Source organism: Magnolia sinica, chromosome 10 (assembly GCF_029962835.1).
Source record: "Magnolia sinica isolate HGM2019 chromosome 10, MsV1, whole genome shotgun sequence".
Lineage (NCBI taxonomy): Eukaryota > Viridiplantae > Streptophyta > Magnoliopsida > Magnoliales > Magnoliaceae > Magnolia > Magnolia sinica.
The window spans coordinates 713,129-732,864 of NC_080582.1; the positions used below are offsets into that span (position 1 = coordinate 713,129).

General features: G+C 40.2%; 1 protein-coding gene across 3 annotated transcripts; it reads left to right on the forward strand.

The window, feature by feature from the left end:
• The first annotated feature begins 9,865 nt into the window (after nucleotides 1-9,865).
• LOC131257688 (probable WRKY transcription factor 2) lies at nucleotides 9,866-19,734 on the forward strand. 3 transcript variants are annotated; one of them, XM_058258502.1, is made up of 6 exons: nucleotides 9,866-10,005; nucleotides 11,308-11,851; nucleotides 15,708-15,893; nucleotides 17,165-17,997; nucleotides 18,262-18,420; nucleotides 19,076-19,734. In XM_058258502.1, exons 2-6 carry the CDS (start codon nucleotides 11,384-11,386, stop codon nucleotides 19,629-19,631), a joined length of 2,202 nt encoding a protein of 733 aa, XP_058114485.1. In that variant the 5' UTR covers nucleotides 9,866-10,005; nucleotides 11,308-11,383; the 3' UTR covers nucleotides 19,632-19,734. The 3 variants fall into 3 exon arrangements, with proteins under 3 accessions (XP_058114485.1, XP_058114487.1, XP_058114486.1); XM_058258504.1 differs by having other exon boundaries at nucleotides 9,887-10,010; nucleotides 11,312-11,851; XM_058258503.1 differs by lacking the exon at nucleotides 9,866-10,005 and adding an exon at nucleotides 10,113-10,128.
• Nucleotides 19,735-19,736: the final 2 nt, after the last annotated feature.

The window sequence follows — 19,736 nt, forward strand, 5'->3', positions numbered from 1 at the left end:
GAGATTGTCCGAACAGACACTGGAAGAAGGAATTTCGCCGGGTGGTGGAGAACAGTGAGAGTATTGGGTGAACGGACAATTGATTTGGGCGAAAGGGAGGGAGAAATGGGTTAGGGTCGGGTGATTTGGGCGAAAGTGAGGGAGAAATGGTTTATGGTTCCTGGGTCGGGCGAAATGGGTAGGGTTGGGTGAATGATGGGTTTTTTTAAAAAAAAAAAAAAAAAAATCCTTATATACTCCACTTAAAACTCGATCTAAGTCGAGTTAAGTCGAGTCGAACTAGGTCCAGGTCAGACTCGACTCGAAATGTTCTGAGCTCCCAAAAAATGGCTCGACTCGGTTTGAAAAGAGTTTTGATTTGAGTCGAGTCGAGCTTTTTCGAGCCGAGTCGAGTAAGTTACCGAGCTAAGTCTGCTCGTGTACAGCTCTAGTCATAGGCATCTTTAAGGGTCTAGATAGTTTCGGACCACAGGAATTTTTGAGCACGAGTAATTGGCTTCCACCTTATCTATACCAACAACTAGTTTTTTTTTTTTTTTTTGGGACTAGCTTGCCATTTATTTTATTTGAATTACATTATATGGAATTAACACTATTATTGCATAATAATTATATGTCTGGAATTTCCATGGTATTTTGACCATCCAATCTCTATGTAAACCATATTCTTTTTTGTAAAAAAACACTGAATTAAGTAAAATCCATATTTGATAGACTGTGGAATTGTAATTAAAAGACTAGATTCACAATTGATATTGGTCACTTGTACATGTATATAACTCAAATTCACTTGTAAAGGATAGATATGGATGGGCATAGATAAAACACATGCATTAATGTGGAGCCAATAGATATAGTGAATATCAAAATCCACTAGAAACCTCGCATGGAGCCAAACACAATTCCATCCTATCTAATCCCAATCTTTTCTGTCATCTCCAAATGTTAGATGGAATTTGCATGAGATGGTGATCCGAATCTCATGTGCGGTGAGCAAGGAGCAACAATGGCTCCTACAACTAGATGCAATCCAAGTAGGCATTCTCACCTTTTAAGCTCCATGATTCCAGTGTTTAGAGTCCATTTCACTCCCCGCAGCAGCCACCACACAAAATAAATAAATGGCTAGGAAAAAAATGATTTTATCATCTATTTAATTTTATACAATGTGGCCCACCTGAGGAGCATAAAAGTGCTTGACATTTAGCCTAGAGATTTCTTGGCCACCCGATAGAAAATACCCGCCTCATGCACGTGAGTGGAAATGGGACATGATTAGCGGTGTGCAATGACAACATTGGTGAGATCATTTTAGGTATGAGCCAAAAATGAAGCGAATCCAAAGATCAAGTTGACATTACAAAAAACAATGGGGACAATGATGTGCAATGTTGAAACCTTCTTAGGGCCACATGATCTTTATTTGAGATGCAACCTGTTCTTAAGCTTACACATTCATAAACTACGGGAAAACACAATTATCAGCTTGATTGAAAACTTTTGTAGCTCTTAGGAAGTTTTTAATGTTAGTGTTCAATCCTCACCATTAGGGGTCGTTTGGCACCATGGATTTGGGGGGATTTCAAATCCCCTAGGCTTTTTGGCACCATAAAGGAAATGCGGTTTCAAATCCCCTCAATGAGGGGGTTTGAAACCCAAGGTGAGACATTGAATTATATCTAAAATCATTCCCATAGTTGCATATGTAACATGTGTATCACTAGACTATTGATCTATTGGACACATGACCCACTAATGATATCCTAAAATAATTAGATTATCAATTGCATCACTATAATTACTTTAATATGATGATCAACACCGTCCAAACATTGTTCGTGTAAAGCAATGGTTAAAAATCATTGGTTAGTCACTCGGAGGTGATCTTGTGCTTGTGGCCCATCCAAGACTTGGAATTTCATCATTTTTTGGCAAGGTATGTATTTCAGCACGCTTATTACAACTATTGTGTAAAAAATTACATAAATTCCCTATTTAGAGGTATTAAAGTTGATTTATTAATTAAAGTCAAACCCCTGCAAATATACTATGAATAGCTATTTTGGATTAAAGTTGATTCTCAATCTAGGGCGCCAAGCATGACAAGAGGATTTCAAATCCAGGGGTTCTGAATCCAGGGGTTTCAAATCCACACTCCCAAATGGGCCCTTAGCTTTGGATCATGCCCTAAAATGATCTCTCCAAATGGATTGACGGTGTGGATGCAACACATTAACCATGGTTGGGCCACATAACTTGGTGACGTCACCTACTGAAGCCGTCAGTAGCGAGATCGCTACTGAAGAATTACAGTACCTAGCAGGGCTCCACATGCATGTGGGTCAGGTCGTCCCTCCGTTCAAACAGAATGCCTGAGATGGAATATGCATACGTTGGGCCATGTGATTTCCGTATATTTTAGATTGTTAGATTCCTTGTTTTATTTCCTATTTATTCTATAATCTGTCTCATCTGATTAAAATAGATGTTTCCAGCCGTCCATTAGATCTGGAGTTTTGGATCAAACCGACCCCATGTCTTGCTAATCATGTGACACCACTATCAAGAACACTTCAAATTATCGCCAATTTCTCACCACTTTTCATAATTTAAAATATCTCGTCCAATATACTCATTAGGTGGGCCATTCTGTGTACTGATAGGACTCGGATTTAGGTAGTGACCCACTCAAGTACCGATGTTGGTGCTGGAGAAGCACTGTGGGCCCTACCATGATGCATGTGTTTTCCAGTCCACTCGGATTCGGTAGTCATATGCCAAGGTCCGTGATGCATGTGTTTTATCCTCACTGTGTGTGTCTATATATATAGAGAGAGGCATGCTCACCTACGCACCTATGCACGTGTACATCTTTGCATTAGTGTCATGGGCATCTAATCTGAACGGTCCATAAGATGTGGAATCCCATGAAACCTTAGGAGACGAATTTTCACCTTGATCTAAGATTATGGTGGGCCATAGCAAAGAGAAATGCAAATCAAGGGAAGAAACTGTTTTCATTTTTCATGGCCCATTAAAGTTTTGGTTCAAAGTAAAAATTAGTACAGGGGGTTTCATGAGGTTCGATCTCATGTGGACCGTTCAGATTTTTGAGACTCATCACGTGTGATGAGTTCTCAAAAAAGTTGATGGGGGTACTATGCGCTCGGCCTCACGAGTCCGTCCCATGAGGTTGAGCTGTGTGGGCCGTGATGCGTTTGAACATCTACCCCATCGAGTTAGATGCACCATTCCATCATGGGCTTAGATCTCAAAAATCAAGTCAATCCGTGACTTGTGTGGGCCCCACCACATACAGACGCGGGGAGGGGCCGGGCACCTTTAACATACTCATAATCAGTTTTTGGGCCCACCGAGATGTGGTTTGCAAATCCAGCCCATCCATTATGTGGGTCCCACTTGGATGAGGGTTCAGACCAAGTTTCAGTTCAAAACTCAGGTGGGCCCCACCAAGTGCTTTTATATATTTTTGGCATGTCTTCACATGATTTTAGATGGTATGGCCCACGAGTTCCGTATATGGCTGATTTTGGGATATCTACGATGGAATGGTTAATCTGACTGATGTGGTAGATTTTCTAAATGCATCACGGTGGTGCTCACACAGCTCGACCTCAAGGGACGGACTTGTGAGGTCGAGAGCATAGTACCTTTTCGCTACTTATATATATATATATATATATATATATATATATATATATATATATAGGGAAAAAGGTACTATGTGCTCAACCTCACGAGTCTGTCCCATGAGGTCGAGTGTGGGCCCCATCATGATGTGTTTCGTGTGTGTGTGTGAGTCATGCTCTCTGTGCACACGTGTCATGGGTGTCTAATAAGATCTGATGTGAAATCCCATGAAACCCTATGTGACAAATTTTCACCCCGATCTAAAATTCTAGTGGGCCATTGCAAAGAGAAATGCAAATCTCATAAAAGTTTTAGATCAAAGTATAACTTCAGATTTTGGATTCACGTATGATGGGTTTTCAAAAAAGTTCGCGCAAGTGAGCATATATATATATATATATATATATATATATATATATATATATGGGAAAAGGTACTATGCGCTCGATCTCATGATAAGCTCCCGTGTGGTCGAGCTGCACCGTGATGCGTGTTGACCATCAACACCGTGCATTTGATGGGTCCCCTCTAAATTATGGGATATCCCAAAAATCAGTCGTATACGGAACTCAGGTGGGCCATACCATCTAAAATCATGTGAAGACACCGTTAAAACATATAAAAGCACTTGGTGGGGCCCACCTGAGTTTTGAATGCTGCTGAAACTTGGTCTGAACCCTCATCCAAGTGGGACACACATAATGGATGGGCTGGATTTGCAAACCACATCTCGGTGGGCCCAAAAAATGATTATGAATGTTTTAATGGTGCACGGCCCCTCCCAACCTTCGTATGTGGTGTGGCCCACACAAGTCACGGATATTGACTTGATTTTTGAGACCTAGGCCCATGATGAAATGGTGATCTGGGTGATGGGGTAGATGTTCAAAACGCATCACGGTGGGGCCCACACAACTCAACCTCAAGGGACGAACTCGTGAGGTCGAACGCATATTACCTTTTCTCTCTCTCTCTCTCTCTCTCTCTCTCTCTATATATATATATATATATATATTCAGATCATTTTACATTTTAGGGCATGAAGCAAATCCAAATCTGAAGTGGACCACACCAAAGGAAGCGGACGTATCATCCTATTTCTAATTATTAATTAGGTCACACAAACCTAAATAAAGAGAAAACTTCAATGAAATTTTTTAATGGTGGTCATTCAATTATCACCATTTCTTATGGTGTGGTTCACATGAGATTTGAATCTGTCTCAATTTTTTTACTTCTACTTTAAATGGCTTAGATAAAGCACATGCATCATGGTGGGGTCACAAAACTCACAATAGCACCCCCTATTATTGGCTCACCTCATAACTTGAGTGGTCATTATGGAATCTCATTTCATTTTCACGCTGTCCATCCATTTTTTCATCTCATTTATGAGGCAAATCTAAATCTTAAGTGGACCACGCCTTGTAATTTAACACCCACCATTAAAAACTCCTCTAAAGGCACCACAAATTTAAATCAAGCAGATATTTGTGCTTATCCTTTATCAGGGTCTGCCTGACCTAATCAATCACCACTGTTCCTCTGTGTAGTCTACTTGAATCTTGGATCAACCTCATTTTTAGCTTACAAAATAAATGAATAGTGTCTATAAAAACACATACATCATGATGGACCCGCAAAGCTTTTCTAATACTGACGCCTTCTATTAGTGTTGGAGGGGTCACTACCGAATCCGAGTCGATATTGATAATGTGACCCACCTGACAAGTGCAATGGCTTGATTTTTGTGTCATGTGATCTTTTGTGGTTGACCCCACCATTTGGACGGCACGGATGTTGCGGCAAAGCTAGATTTCGAACTAAAGATGGGCTGCGCACGCTAAATTAACAAGCAACATGGATGCATGTGATCAATTTTCCAAAATTCAACTGTTTCATATGAAAATTTGAGCCACCCAAACTAGACCGTCCAAATCAAAGGCCCACCTCTGCATAAGTCATATCCCCGGAAGTCAGATTGATTTGATGGAATGATCCTCACCTATGACTAATAGACATCTGTTTGTTGAATCCGTACCGTTTATTCCTCGTCATTTGACTGTCTCTTAGATCCCACTCAATCAACTGCTAAGGATATCCATGCATTATAACTATGGTTAATTCCCTCATTTTATGTGGGACCCACAGTTTAACTAATGCGTATGCCACGTGTACAATTTCTAAGTACACGGGTGTGTTGGATGATGCACGAGCCTTTTTAGACATTACTTATAGAATTGCATAAATGGCATACACTTAAATTGAAATTAACCGTTCACACCTATTTGATGATCTGACCATCGAATTTGTGGACATTTATTGGACGGTCAAAAACGAAAACCATCCAATGGTCCTATTTCAACGAACAAGTGTCCACGAATAGGAACTTAGGATCTTTCCAGGAATCTGATTGTTGCGACTAAGTCGGTTCAACGTGAGTTAATGTATCCAAGGTGTACAATTTCTGAGTGCCTGCGCATCAAGCCTCGTGCTCTGCCTGAGTATTTATCAGTCTCAATCCCACCATGTTTTCTTACAACAATTATTAGCACGTGGAAATTTTAACTAGAATAGATCACGTACAGCTAGCTGCATGGTAACTTGGCATATAACCCCATTGTTTTCACTACCTCATCAATATGTAGCACATCGGATCCAAGAAAAATGTGGGACCCATCATGAAGATTACATTTCTATCAAATCAGACTCATCCACTGATTAGATGCTCGGCCCGTGACAACCGTGGGTTGCATTAATCTGTTATCCGTCCGTTGATTTTGATGGGTCGCCAGCCTGATTTTTTCTCCCATGTGATCTTCATGCTGTGGCCCACTGTTTTCATGGATCAGATGTACAGAAAATATGAGACATTGGCAGGAAATGTGGTGCTGTATACCAAGTTAGCATACAATCACTTACAATTTCAATAATAGTTTTAAAGGTATAACATGGCTTAAAAGCACCGCAAAGTGATGCTTAGATGATAAGATTGGATTATATTAGGATGGAAGGTAGGAAGAGTTATTAAAATCCTCGACCCTAAATATATGTGCCTTGTACTCGGGTTTTCAGTTTGCACGTGTGGAGCCATGAGTAAATGATCCAGACCGTTTGCATGTTCAGTCCCACTGGACAACAATATCCGGTGATTTTCCAGCGGCTATACTGCACACAGCTGGTTAAAAAGAAAAACAATATACAACAACGGACGTGTTTAAAAAAGAGTGTGTGATTGGTGGATAGGATTTCCCAATGTGGGAGATTTTTGTGGCATGATCCATCAATTGTATTTCTAATCATACCAATGGTTTGGATGATGAAAGCATGGGTCCCACTTGAATAAAGTGAGAGACCCAAGGTTGGTGTTCCTCCATGCTGGTGGAGGATCATATAGTTCCTATTATTACGGGCTGTTTGGCCGGAGAGATCCCATGGGATTAGGAGGGATGTGATGGATTTTAAGGTAGTGATGGTGGTGTCAGTAGATTGGTTTAAGATTCATGAGATTTCCCTATTCCGGGACAAGTTCACCAAGTCTGTTTGGCACACCCAGCACATCTCGGGATTTTATCTTCCAATCCCTTCCAATCCGTCTAACCAAACAGGCCCCAAGAGGGATGTGATTAATTTTAAGGTAATGATGGTGATGTCAATAGGTTAGTTTAAGATCCATGGTTTGCTATATCCCGGGACAAGTTCATCCGGCCTGTTAGGCTAGTTTTGCATCTGGCCAGTTCTGCATATCTCAGGATTTTATCATCCCATCCCCCCTAAGCCCTCTTAATCCGCCCGGGCAAACAGGCCCATGGTAGATATTTCATGAAAACTGTCATCCATTTCATGAATATTAAACTAGCGAAATGCTCTGACGTTCTCGGATCATAATAGGCTACAGTACTTCTAGTTGGATAGGTTCACTTGAAAATTCGGTCGATCAATCTGAACTGTCCATTAAGTTCAGAACATATTTCATGTGCTACCACCCAAAAATTGTATTGATCAAATGATTCAATCCGTCATTTATTTGGCCTCATTTTCTTTAGCCATCCTTTTTATAATCCATGGATCAGATAATTGCAATCGCCTGCCGAAAGTATTTCTTTAGAATCATACCCAATCCATGATGGGTTCTAACAAATAGATGGATCAAATTTTTTATACATCGAACCTATTTTATAAACGATCTTAACCGTCCATCTTAATTACCATTGATCAAATGAGTAATATTTGCCAGATTGGTGTCAATTTTTCATGGAATTCCAGGAAATGTGTGTTGAACCTAATGAGCAGTCTAGATCGATGGGTGAAACTGTCTACATGTCCCAATGCAATTAGGAGCATTATAACTTACGGTGCCCTGAGAGCACCGGATTATTTCTCTGTTAAAATTAGATTAGTGGCCCAACCGATAAGTCATAAGTGGACCTTCCTAATTTTGGGCCAGGGCATCTTCAAAGTGGGGCCCACTCGACGGACGACGCGGGTTTTTCACATGCATGCCACGTGGCAGGGTCTTTGGGCTCAGGTTATGCAACTGTGTGGAAATCCGCGTCCAAAAAATAATCACCTCTAATCCTCCTTATCACAAAGCATCGTGACAAAAAATCAAATGCAGTGTGGAATTCTGGCCCTGCCCGTCAACACGCAGGCACACGTGCCAATAAGGTGCACGTATATGAGATCCCAGCTTTTCATCTGATGCATTACGCTGTTAAGCTCCTCTGGATGAACAAACAGGTATTTCACAGCTTAGATCGGCCACAGTATGCAAAACAAATGGACGGCTAGAAAGGATCGTTTTAACCGCAGTTTACTTTGTGCATTGTGGTCCACTGAAGAGTGGAACTCCCTTATTTTCGAGATTGAAAGATCCCAGCATCAGTACTCCTGAAAATTCTCAGAGATATCACACGTGTTCCACACGTGCACGTGTGCATGGGTGTGGATGTGCAGACCTATCGTACCCGTGTGGTAACAGCAATCCTTTATCCGTTTTGCATTTCCGCATGGGAGTACAGTCACACGGGCGGAGATTGCGTGGTGAGGAGCTCACCACACGCTATAGCGTTGCGTGGGTTCTCTGTGGGACCCTCAATGATGTATGTGTTTTATCCACGCCGTCCATCTGTTTTTCCATATCATTTTAGGGCATCAAAACAAAATTGATATATATCCAAATTTCAAGTAATCCACTTCAGTAATTGAACACTTACTGCTGAAAACTTCACTGGGACATAAAGGTGTTTGATTAAGCTGATATTGCCTTTTTTTTCCTTCCTTCAAGGTGTATATAACCTTATGAACAGGTTGGATGACAAATAAACATCCTAAGTAAGTTTCCACGGTGGACATTATTTTCTTCACTATTTTCTATGATGTGGTCATTTGCTTTTTGTATATACTTTAATTTTGGGATCATATAGTAAAATAATCTGATAAAACATATACGTAATAGTAGACCCTGTTGGGAATCCACACATGGAATTTTTGACTACAGAAACTACATCTCACATATACAACACATACTACCTTGATAAATCTTACACGTATGAACCGCGTACAGCCTGTCACACATCGTGTGGTTCGATACAAACGAGCTAAGATGGGCCCACGTTGTAGACGGGCATGGCTCCCGAGCAACTCACCTTGGGCATAAAAGGCCAAAAAACGGCAGATAAGGACAGCTCCTCATCTTAAAACTGATCTTTCCCGTGGTTACACGCAGCTCCGTACATTCATCCTTGCAGGTGGACCAGACTAAAACATCTGACCCACCTATAAGAAATCTGATCCGTCAATTTTAATTTTCACCCAAATCATAGACGACCCAAATCAGAGATACAGTTGTAAACTCTTCAAATGAGTAAAAACGGTAAGAAAATACATTATACGGTCCATAATTACTAACTCTGTAGTCATCTGATTGGCTTGATTTTCAAATTAAATAACCTACGCAGCCAAAATAGTATGATTAACGGCTCAATTTCTTTCAAAGGTAGGAAGTGTGGACGTACAAACGCGTGTATGATATGCGTATAGGAAAAGGGGAAAAAAAGGCAAAAACCACTTCAATGAATCTACCCCATTTTCGGTCGGGGTCAAAGAAAGAACCCCACCATTTCCACCATTTATTTTTTCTCCCTCTTCTCTTTTTTCTTTCTGTCAAAAACAGCATCAGTTGTAATGAAGAAATTGACAGAAAAGGGCATATGTTTTACTGTAATTTCAGAAACAGGTCTCCTTATTTCTGTTGCTGGGTCTTAGTTTCTGAGAAAAGAACCATCATTGGCCCTCTTCTTTTATTGAAATTGACAGAGTGGGTCTTATGTCTTCCTGAAATTTCAGAAAAAGGTCTCCTTCATTCTCTGGCTTTGGACTCACTTCTTCTTATAGGAATCTAATCATTGATTTCTTTTTTCTATTTCAATGATTGGGTCTTGATGTGTAGCCTTGATTTTCCATTTTCTGAAATGGGTATGTTTTGCTTTTTGAGCTTGTTCTCTGTTTTTGGAACTTGTATTGATTTCAATCTCCATTTAAATGATTGGGGTTTTGTTTTTCTGAAATGGATTTTTGAGTTTTTCTTGGATTTTTTATTTTTATTTTTTAAGAAATTGATGTGAATTTGTTTCTATTCTGTTGAAATGGGTTTTGGGTTTTGTTGGGTTTGATGGGATTCTTCTGGTTTGTTAGAAAGGTTGGGGCTTTTAGTGATTTGCATCCCCATTTGAATGGTTTTTCAGGTGTTGATTTGATTTGATTTTTTTTTTTTCCTTCTGGAAAAAGTAGGCCTTTTTTTGTTTTCAGTTGTTTTGTTTTGATGGGTTTATCCTGTTATTCCTGGAAATTTAGGAAATCGTCATTGATACCATTCCATTTAAATGATTGAATCTTCATTTTGTTTTTGTTGGGCTTTTATGGGATTTGTTTGTGTTTCCTAGAATTCTAGCAAGCCGGTATTACTTTTTTTTAACCCTCCATTTGGATGATTGGGTCTTGATGTTTTTCGATTTGTGAGTATTTGTTTTATATATAGAAAGATGGGGATTTGTGATTGTGTTATTCTATATATGTTTCTCTGAGAAATCTAAGGCCTTTTGAATGAATGATCTTGATTGTGATGTGGGTTTTGTTTATTTGTTTTTGGATTGATGGGTTTCTTCTATATTTTCCAAAAATCAAGGAATTTTTACTGATCTCCACTGTTTTTCTACTAATGGATCTCCATCCATTTCTTCTAGAACATTTAGAAATTTAGTTTAATTAAGTCTTCGTACTTCTGTCTTGTGGGTTGATCTGAAAAGACCCCTTTGGTAAGCTGAATTTGAAGTTGGTATGGACTTCTTTTTAATAATGTTTATCAACTTGGACATGTTCCAGGAATTTGGGTCTTTTTCATTGACTTCATCATTTATTTTTTTTTTGCTAATGGGTTTCTATAGAACATTCATTTTTATTTATTTATTTATTTATTTTTTTTTGAAGTTTTAATTTCATGGTAGGTTCTTAGTTTTTATTTCCATTAGTCGAAATAACTTTTCTCTAGTTTGAAATTCTTCTAATTTTTTATGGTTTCATTTGCATTTTCTAGAAACACAGCACTTTTAGCTGATATAAAATCATTTTTTTGCTTATGGGATTTTGATTTGGCAGGTACATGGTTTGGTTTGTGGCTGCTTGATTTAAGATCTGTTTCCCAGCTTGTTTAGAGAAGAATTTGAGCTGTAATATGGCTGGGATTGATGACAATGTCGCTGTTATTGGAGATTGGGTGCCTCCCAACCCCAGCCCCAGGACTTTTTTCTCCTCTTTCTTAGGTGATGATTTCAGTTCAAGATCGTTCCTGGATTTTCTACCAGAGAACAGGAACAAGACGCCCTTGCCTGGATCCGAAAAGCAGGAAGTGGCAGAAAATACTCAGGATGAAGGAGATGAGATCCGAGATGGGCTTTCTAGTGATCTTTTGTCGGAATCGAGTATGTTTTCCAGTCAGAAACCGGGCTTGCGAGGCGGTCTTGCTGAGAGGATGGCAGCAAGAGCTGGGTTCAATGCTCCTAAGCTGAATACCGCAAGGATTAGATCGGCTAATTTGTTATCTTCTTCATCCCCAGAAGTTCAGTCTCCTTACCTGACAATTTCTCCGGGTCTTAGTCCAACAACATTGCTTGATTCCCCTGTTTTCCTTTCGAATTCTCTGGTAAGATTTAATACTAGTTTGGTTTGCATTCTATTTCTGGTTGCTGTGGTTTGTCTCTAAATGGGTGTCGGAAGCTGAAAAAAAAAAGGAGGAGTAAAGTTGAGAAGCCGATATAGAAAAGATCTTCAACACTTCTCTTGATTTATTGAAAAATGGGATTCAAACTCCAAACAAATTGGAACCTTTTTACAAGGAATTTTCTTCATATTTTAGACAATTTATAGAACGTAAAAGAAAATTTCACGTAGAAATGGATTTCGATGCTTTTATGGGTGCCTTTTATTTTGAGTAAAAATCTTATGATTTATGATTCCAGTCAAATCTTATGGAAGACAATTGAATCTTAGGTTGGACTCCTTCCCATAGAATCACGATTGAATCTTATGATTTTTTTTGGTGGAGCTTACAATTCACTAAATCTTCTTATGATATTGCTTGAATCTTATGGTTCCATTAAGAAGTAGTTGTGGTTGCTGTGACTAACAATGGATCTTTGGATTCTTCTATTCCCTTTTGCTTTATAAGTTGTTTGGGCCCTTTCTAGTCTCAAATAAATCTCCGTCCCTTGTATTAAATTTGATATTTTTTTTTTCTCGATTTGAACTGGCAACGTGCTTAGAGCAATGGTATTCATATGAATTGTGGCTGAAAGATGAGAGAACGGGGTTGGATGAGAAAAGTTCCAAGCCAGCATGAAGGTTAATTTTTTTTTTTTTTTTTTTTTTAAAACGGTAATCACTTTATTAAAACAGGCTGAAGCCAAGAATTACAAAAAAGAAATAAAAATACAATAAAAACCCACTACAGATTAAACCAACGGCTGGAAAACTGATCCGAGGGCATAACATTAGCTGCTTGAGCCCATTCCATGACATTCAATTTTGCCCTGTTGAAGACTTCCAAAATGTGGCTTCTTCTAATCCTAAAGCAAGGATGAAGGTTATAATAAGCTACACTCTTTTGCAGGAAACATAGAGTGGGAAAGGATGCATATGGGTTCTTATGGTTGCTTAAATCTTCTAGTTAGGGTGTTGATCCCGCTTGAGAGTGTGAATGCCTTAGAAGCTTCAGATCATAAAATAGCATATGTTCTACCTTCGTTTTCATTTCTAGATCCTGCACCCACTTCTGCTTTCTGCCCATTCTAGTAACTTCCTCCTTGCATGAAGAAGTTGTATGGTTGAGGAAAGGACCAGTGGGACGTCATTCAGATTCTGCACTTATCCCTATTTGTGTTTTGCTCCGTTTATGATGATTAGGTGGGGTCCACTGTGATGTTTGTAACAAATCAACCCCGTTCATCTGTTTTGACACCTCAGTTGAGAACATGAGGCAGATCCAAAACTCAAGTGGGCCACATGACAAGAAACAGTGGAGAGGGGCACAAAAATGTTAGCCTGATACGAAACTTTTGTGGCCCCACAAATGTTTCAACAGTGGGTGTTCAATCCCCACTGTTTCTTGTCGTGTGGCTCACTTGAGTTTTCGATCTGCCTCATTTTTGGTCTCATATCCTAAAATGAAGTGTCAAAACAGATGGATGGGACAGATTTCTCACAAACATCACAGTGGACCCCACCTAGCTTCCAACTGTAGGAACTTCCTGCGGTTGGGGTTGCAGGCAATCTGTGTCCCTATGTGTTGTGCTGCTTTTCAATGATGCTCTGTAATTCTTTGAAATGCTAATAATGTAACAATGGACACTGGTTTGGACGTGGATGTTTGTTGCTTCAAGATAGAATTGGTTTGACCTTTATGCTGAATGTTTGGTAAGAAATTGGGCCAAGCCATCCTGCTAATTCGAAGTCAAGTAAGAAATGTCATTAAATCACCATCAGCCCATGCAGAGATGGGTAGTAGTCTTGCATTTTACCAATAACTTGTAGCATACGTTAAGGCGATATTTAAGGTTTTCTCCGTAGATTAGCAGGACATCTAAAATTATATGCATATTCATATTCATATCTATGTTTGCATTAGCATTGAACTTGGACAGGTCAGGTCAAGTTTAGGGTCAACCCGAGCCAACCCAACTTGAAACTGGTTCAACCTGTAACCCGACATATCTTGAGTTTTCCAACCCAAGACCAACCTGATTTTTCTAGATCCTCAACCCTAACCCATCTCGTGTTGGATATGATTGACTTGGGTTGGGCCACGACAGGTTGGAGAGGTGAAGATTGCCCATGATTCCATTTTTTAAAAAAAGAAAAAGAAAAAAAAGAAGATGGCGATTAACCAAAAAAAATAAAAAATAAAATCACCTCTTCTTCATCTTTGGTCAGGTTGGGTAATTATTTGATATTCCAGCTGTGTATGACACTTGATATGCAGGCACTTAGAAATTGTATATGAGGAATTAGTTCTCTCACATTGAACCAACTAAATTATGGGAGATAGTGTTTGATTGTAATCAACCTATGTAATTGTCTATCACATTGCGCCTGTGGGAGTTTTATGCTCATTGCCGGTCCCCAGCCTAGATAAACGAGGAAGTCTATGAGATTGCACCTGTGGGATTTTTATTCTCATTGGTGGTCCCCAGCCAACATAAAGGAGGATTGTGTCAGGTTCTCAGCTGGCATCCAACTTACGCCATAGCTTCCAACACGAATCCAAACAATATGACTTTCCAAACTCATGCTAGGGTGTTCAAGTTATGGTCCTTGATATAGTGGAATGGCAGAAAAGGATTCATGTACCCGACCCCAATTAGTTGGGATGAGGCTTACATGAATGATGACGACGACGACTACTGAGGCTAAGCCAACAGGCATACATTCACTCACATTCAACCGACTAAATTGCGGGACACACTGTCGCTAAGTCTCAGTCTCAAAATCAGATTCACTAAGCCACAATCCCAAGATCAGATTGTTTGAACATCCTAACCTCTGATTCAGGGACACTTGTTTGCTGAAATAGGACTGTTGGATATTTTCAACTTTAAATATACTTTTATTTTACATAAAACCTCAAAAATAAAAATAAAAGTATATTGTATGGTTGGTTCCAGACCTTCCGGTTGGGTAAGGTTCCCTGAGGCCTCATCGAAGATTTCCAGCCCGATTCCAACCCAATCTCAGCCCATCCATACCTAAGCTGCCCAAAATATCGGGTTGGCCTGTCCAATTTGCATTGAGCTTGACCAAATTGCACACCTAGTTTGCATAAACTTGTTAGTCTTCTCATTTACCTAGATACGAGCAGACGTGTGACTGCTGTGTCCAGGTATACTGCTCTTTTGACCATCAGAGATGGCCTTGGTTGCATGGTTAGCAGAGTAATCAAACGCATTTATCGTTGTGTGGCTGTACTCTTAATGATTCATAAGTTTAGCAACATGTTCAATGTATCCATTTTGAGTATATCTTGGGTTGATTCTGGATGGTACTACTGTTTTGTGGCACTGGCTTTGATTGATCTCATCTTGCTGAAGTACTGAAAGGCAATACACATAGTTAAACCTTAACCCAATTTGCAATTTGCTGATGCTCGTGTGCATGGCTGCATGGGAATTGTGATGTTTATGATATAGTGTTGATTGATCTGCATTCAATAAATGGGTTTATTTGTAATGTTTGTTATGTCAAACCATTTTTCTTTATTTTATTGATATTATGTCCCAGTTAGTGGTAAAGTCATGGCTAACTTGATTGTATGAAAGCTTTGAAATCATTCTCTTATTGAAACGTAAAACCATTTTTCTTTATTTTATCGATATTATGTCCCGGTTTGTTGTCAAGTCATGGCTAACTTGATTGTATCGAAGCTTTGAAATCATTCTCTTAATGAAATTGTTTTACTATGTGTCTTTGCTGCTACAAAATATTCATTTTTACATCTTATTTTGCAGGTTCAACAGTCTCCCACAACAGGCACATTTCCCTTTGCGCCATTTAATAGCAGGAGCTCAATGTCACTATCAGCAGCACCAGATAATAATAAAGATGTTCAATTAGAAGATGTTGATACTGCACCTTTTGTGTTCAAACCTCACATGGAGTCAAATCTCTCATACTTCCCGAGCACAGCAAACAAAGTAATGTACTATCTTTTCTTTTTGGCCATTGACAAAGCATTAGAATGGAGTTGTAAAGAGAAGAAATACATCTCAATCCCACATGATTCTGAGGAAGGATCCTTGTGCCAAACTCAATGTTTAAAAACATCTCAACCGCCCAGTTTAAAATGCTTATATTGTAATATGATTTTTAGGGTTTTTTTCGTTGTTTTTTCAGTCACTTGAACTAGTTTCAATTGCAAGTACTTGGTCAAACCTTCAAGTAACCAAAGTTTTCTAAAGATGCAATCTAGTTCTCGAAACTTGGCTAAATTGGTATAAAATAAAATACTCACCAAATGTAGTAGCTTCCTCTAATGAGTAGGGCACGTGGAATCCCAATATTTTTAGTTCACCTTTTCTTCCTAACTATCATACCATATATGGCATGTGAACCTATGCACATGAGTGACATGGCTTGAGAAGAATGCAGTTGATCATCCATTTTGTAGTCATCATCATCATAATAGCTTCATCCCACATAAGAACATGACTCCTTATTATTTGTTTGGCAAAGGTTTGATAATTGGTTGCCAAATTGACCCCCCTTTACCTTGATTTAAATCGGCTGACGCATCACTAACAGGCAGAGTAGAGACGATCATCCCTGTAAAATATTCCATGATATGCCTGGGGAAGGTTCTTCAAACTTTCAGCCTCTATGCTTGTTTCTATGTTTCAGCCTTAGGCTTATGCTGCCATGCCTCCCTTAACTTCCACAATTGGCTGCCATTTCTACGAGCCTTTAAGTCCATGTATATCTTGCCATTGGATGGACTAGTGAATTGAATTGCGAACATCCAATTTATCAAGAGGGAGCGGAAAATGCTAATGATGTTCTCAAGCATTCAAAATGAGAAGTAGACCTCAAATCGTAGTGACATTTCTTTCATGTCCAACTTGAAAATGGCAGAATTGCAATGTGGGGCATAGACTCTTAACATGAATGCTGAGGAAGGAAACTGCAATTTGGCTGCTTTACTTTGTTAAGCTAATAATTGCAATTCAATTTTACCATTCAAAAATAATAAAAATAAAATAAAATAATTGCAATTCAATTTGGTTCCCATCTCACATTCTGTGAAACTCAATGTAGATCCAACTGAGGCCCATTGGAGTTTTCTCAATGGTCCTCTTGCTAGTGTTGTGGCTGTACTTCTTGTCATTGGCTTGGTCTAGCTTTTCTATTTCCTTATATAATATAATTTTCTTCATTCAATTGATCAGAACTTTATTGTCTCCTCCTGCAGGTAGCTTCGGCCCATTTTCACCCACTAACTTTGCCTAGCACTGAGGCGTCCATTGAAACAAATAACCCTATTCAGGCTCAAAGACTGGAAGCTACCAAGGCCCACTCTCACAATCGACAAGAATTCCATCCACAGGCAGAGTTCCCTGAACCATCATCCATTGGAAAAGATACCGTGGGTAATGCCACAACCGATCTGAGAGCATCTGATCTTTCTCCTCCATCTGATGATCAAGATGATGGGGAAGGAGATCAGAGAGAAGTACCTTCCATGGTCATCAGTGCACCGTCCGATGATGGATATAATTGGAGGAAGTATGGGCAGAAACAGGTGAAAGGCAGTGAATTTCCCAGAAGCTATTACAAGTGCACGCATCCAAATTGCCAGGTGAAGAAAAAGGTGGAACGCTCTCTAGAGGGCCACATTACGGAAATCATCTACAAGGGAGCCCATAACCATCCCAAGCCTCCACCAAATCGCCGACTGGTTGTTGGGTCCTCTCACCCACCAGGTGACACAGACACTGCTGAGCAGCATGGTGCACATGCCGGTGGAGAGCCTATGTGGGCGGGTACGCAGAATGGAGCTGCCATTGCTGGTTTCGAAGGGAGGCATGATGGTGTGGAGACAGCATCACCTGCATCTGTGGCCACTGAATTCTACGACCGAGCTTCCTCTATGCCAGCACGAAATGGTCCTCAATTTGAATCTGCTGATGCCATAGACGTTTCATCCACCCTGTCCAATGATGAGGATGAGGATGATCGGGGGACGCATGGCAGCATTTCATTGGGTCATGATGAGAATGGTGATGAATCTGAGTCAAAAAGAAGGTTCCTACTATCTCTTAATAACTCTCTAAACCGTTTATATTATTAGGGGTTTTACAATTCTCGATCCAATAAACATTTGGGGGCCACAAGTTGGGAGATTATGACCATGATATATGGGGCCCACAGATGATCGGTCACGCCCAAGTTAGGATCACTGAACCATGGGCCACATGTGTACAAGCTGAAACATGAGGATGCTATATCATACAATTCCTGCAGCTCATAAACTAAGCAGTTGCATTGGGTTGTCTTTGACAATTGCAGGAAGTTAGATACTTCTGCAATGGAGATGAGTGGGGCGTCAAGAGCAGTTCGAGAACCAAGAGTTGTTGTCCAAACAACTAGTGAGGTCGACATCCTGGACGACGGGTATCGCTGGCGCAAGTATGGGCAGAAAGTCGTCAAAGGAAATCCAAATCCAAGGTACCTAGACTTTAAACAGCATCAGCTTCAAATTGAAAATGGTATTTTGTTTTGGAAAGTGTGGAAACCCCATTAGGTATGGAGTTGGAAGCAGCGTGTCTGTCAAAATGGCTTGAGGGCCAGTGGCAAGTCTGCTCAATATGAACATTGTAACTTCCAACGCACCAGCAATCCAATCCCGAAATAAAACTTTCAGTTTCAAACAAAAGCAACATCGCTCATTTGGGTTGTAACAAGAAGTAATTTCTGTTGATATGCCTGTGGCATTAGTTTGAAACCTCACCCAACCTCATCAATCAGTGGTGTTTTTTCCAGTTGAGCCCAGTGTCTAGTAGGATTTTGATCTTCCCGTGCTGTGGCCTGGGCTCGACATTGACTATGCTGTGGCCCAATTGTCCAGTCATCCAGGTGTCAAATGGCCACATGTACAAATGCGGACCACATATCAAGGTTTTTCATCCTCACACTTTTTCCTACATGCCTGGCTGACCCAATCACCAACCAATGTGAATTTTAGGCCACAGCAGCACATATACATTGGGGCCCACCTGGTTAAAGACGTAGAAGACCGCAATCATGCACTTGCAATGATTTGTGTGGGAAGACTAGTCATTGCCTTTGTGGTATGAACTGAGGCCCTGGTATGTTGATGCAGGAGCTACTACAAGTGCACAAATGCAGGTTGCACAGTTAGGAAGCACGTGGAACGGGCCTCCCATGACCTCAAGTCGGTAATCACCACTTATGAAGGAAAACACAATCACGATGTTCCAGCTGCAAGGAACAGCAGCCACATCAGCTCCATGGCCTCTAGCGCTGCACCTGCTGCAGCTGCCCAAGCTCACATTGTCAGGCCAGAGCCATCTCAACCCCACAATGGCATGGCAAGGTTCGAAGGCCCCACACCTATTGGCACATTTGGTCTGGCCGGAAGACAGCCATTGGGTCCCACACCCGGCTTCTCTTTCGGAATGAATCAACAAGGCCTGGCCAGCCTGGCAATGGCTGGATTAGGACCTGGCCAAGCGAAGCCACCGTCTCTACCAATTCATTCATATATAGGACAACAAAAGGCGACTGAACTGGGATTCATGATGCCAAAAGGAGAACCTAAGGAGGAGCCCATGTTACAATCCAGCCATCCTGTCGCGAAGGGGTCATCCATTTATCATCAGATCATGAGCAGGTTGCCTTTAGGGCATCAGCTGTAAATAACAAAAGAAGAGGGATTTTCTTGTTGTATATGCTCGAAATTTTACTGTAATAATTTCTTCTACATATGATATTTAAAAATACATTTGTTGTTTCAAGCAACA

Coding starts and splice junctions, on each gene's coding strand:
- LOC131257688 (XM_058258502.1), top strand. CDS start 11,384: ATGGCTGGGATTGATGACAATGTCGCTGTTATTGGAGATTGGGTGCCT. Junction 15,894..17,164: donor TCCCGAGCACAGCAAACAAA/GTAATGTACTAT, acceptor CTCCTCCTGCAG/GTAGCTTCGGCCCATTTTCA. Junction 17,998..18,261: donor GAATCTGAGTCAAAAAGAAG/GTTCCTACTATC, acceptor TGACAATTGCAG/GAAGTTAGATACTTCTGCAA.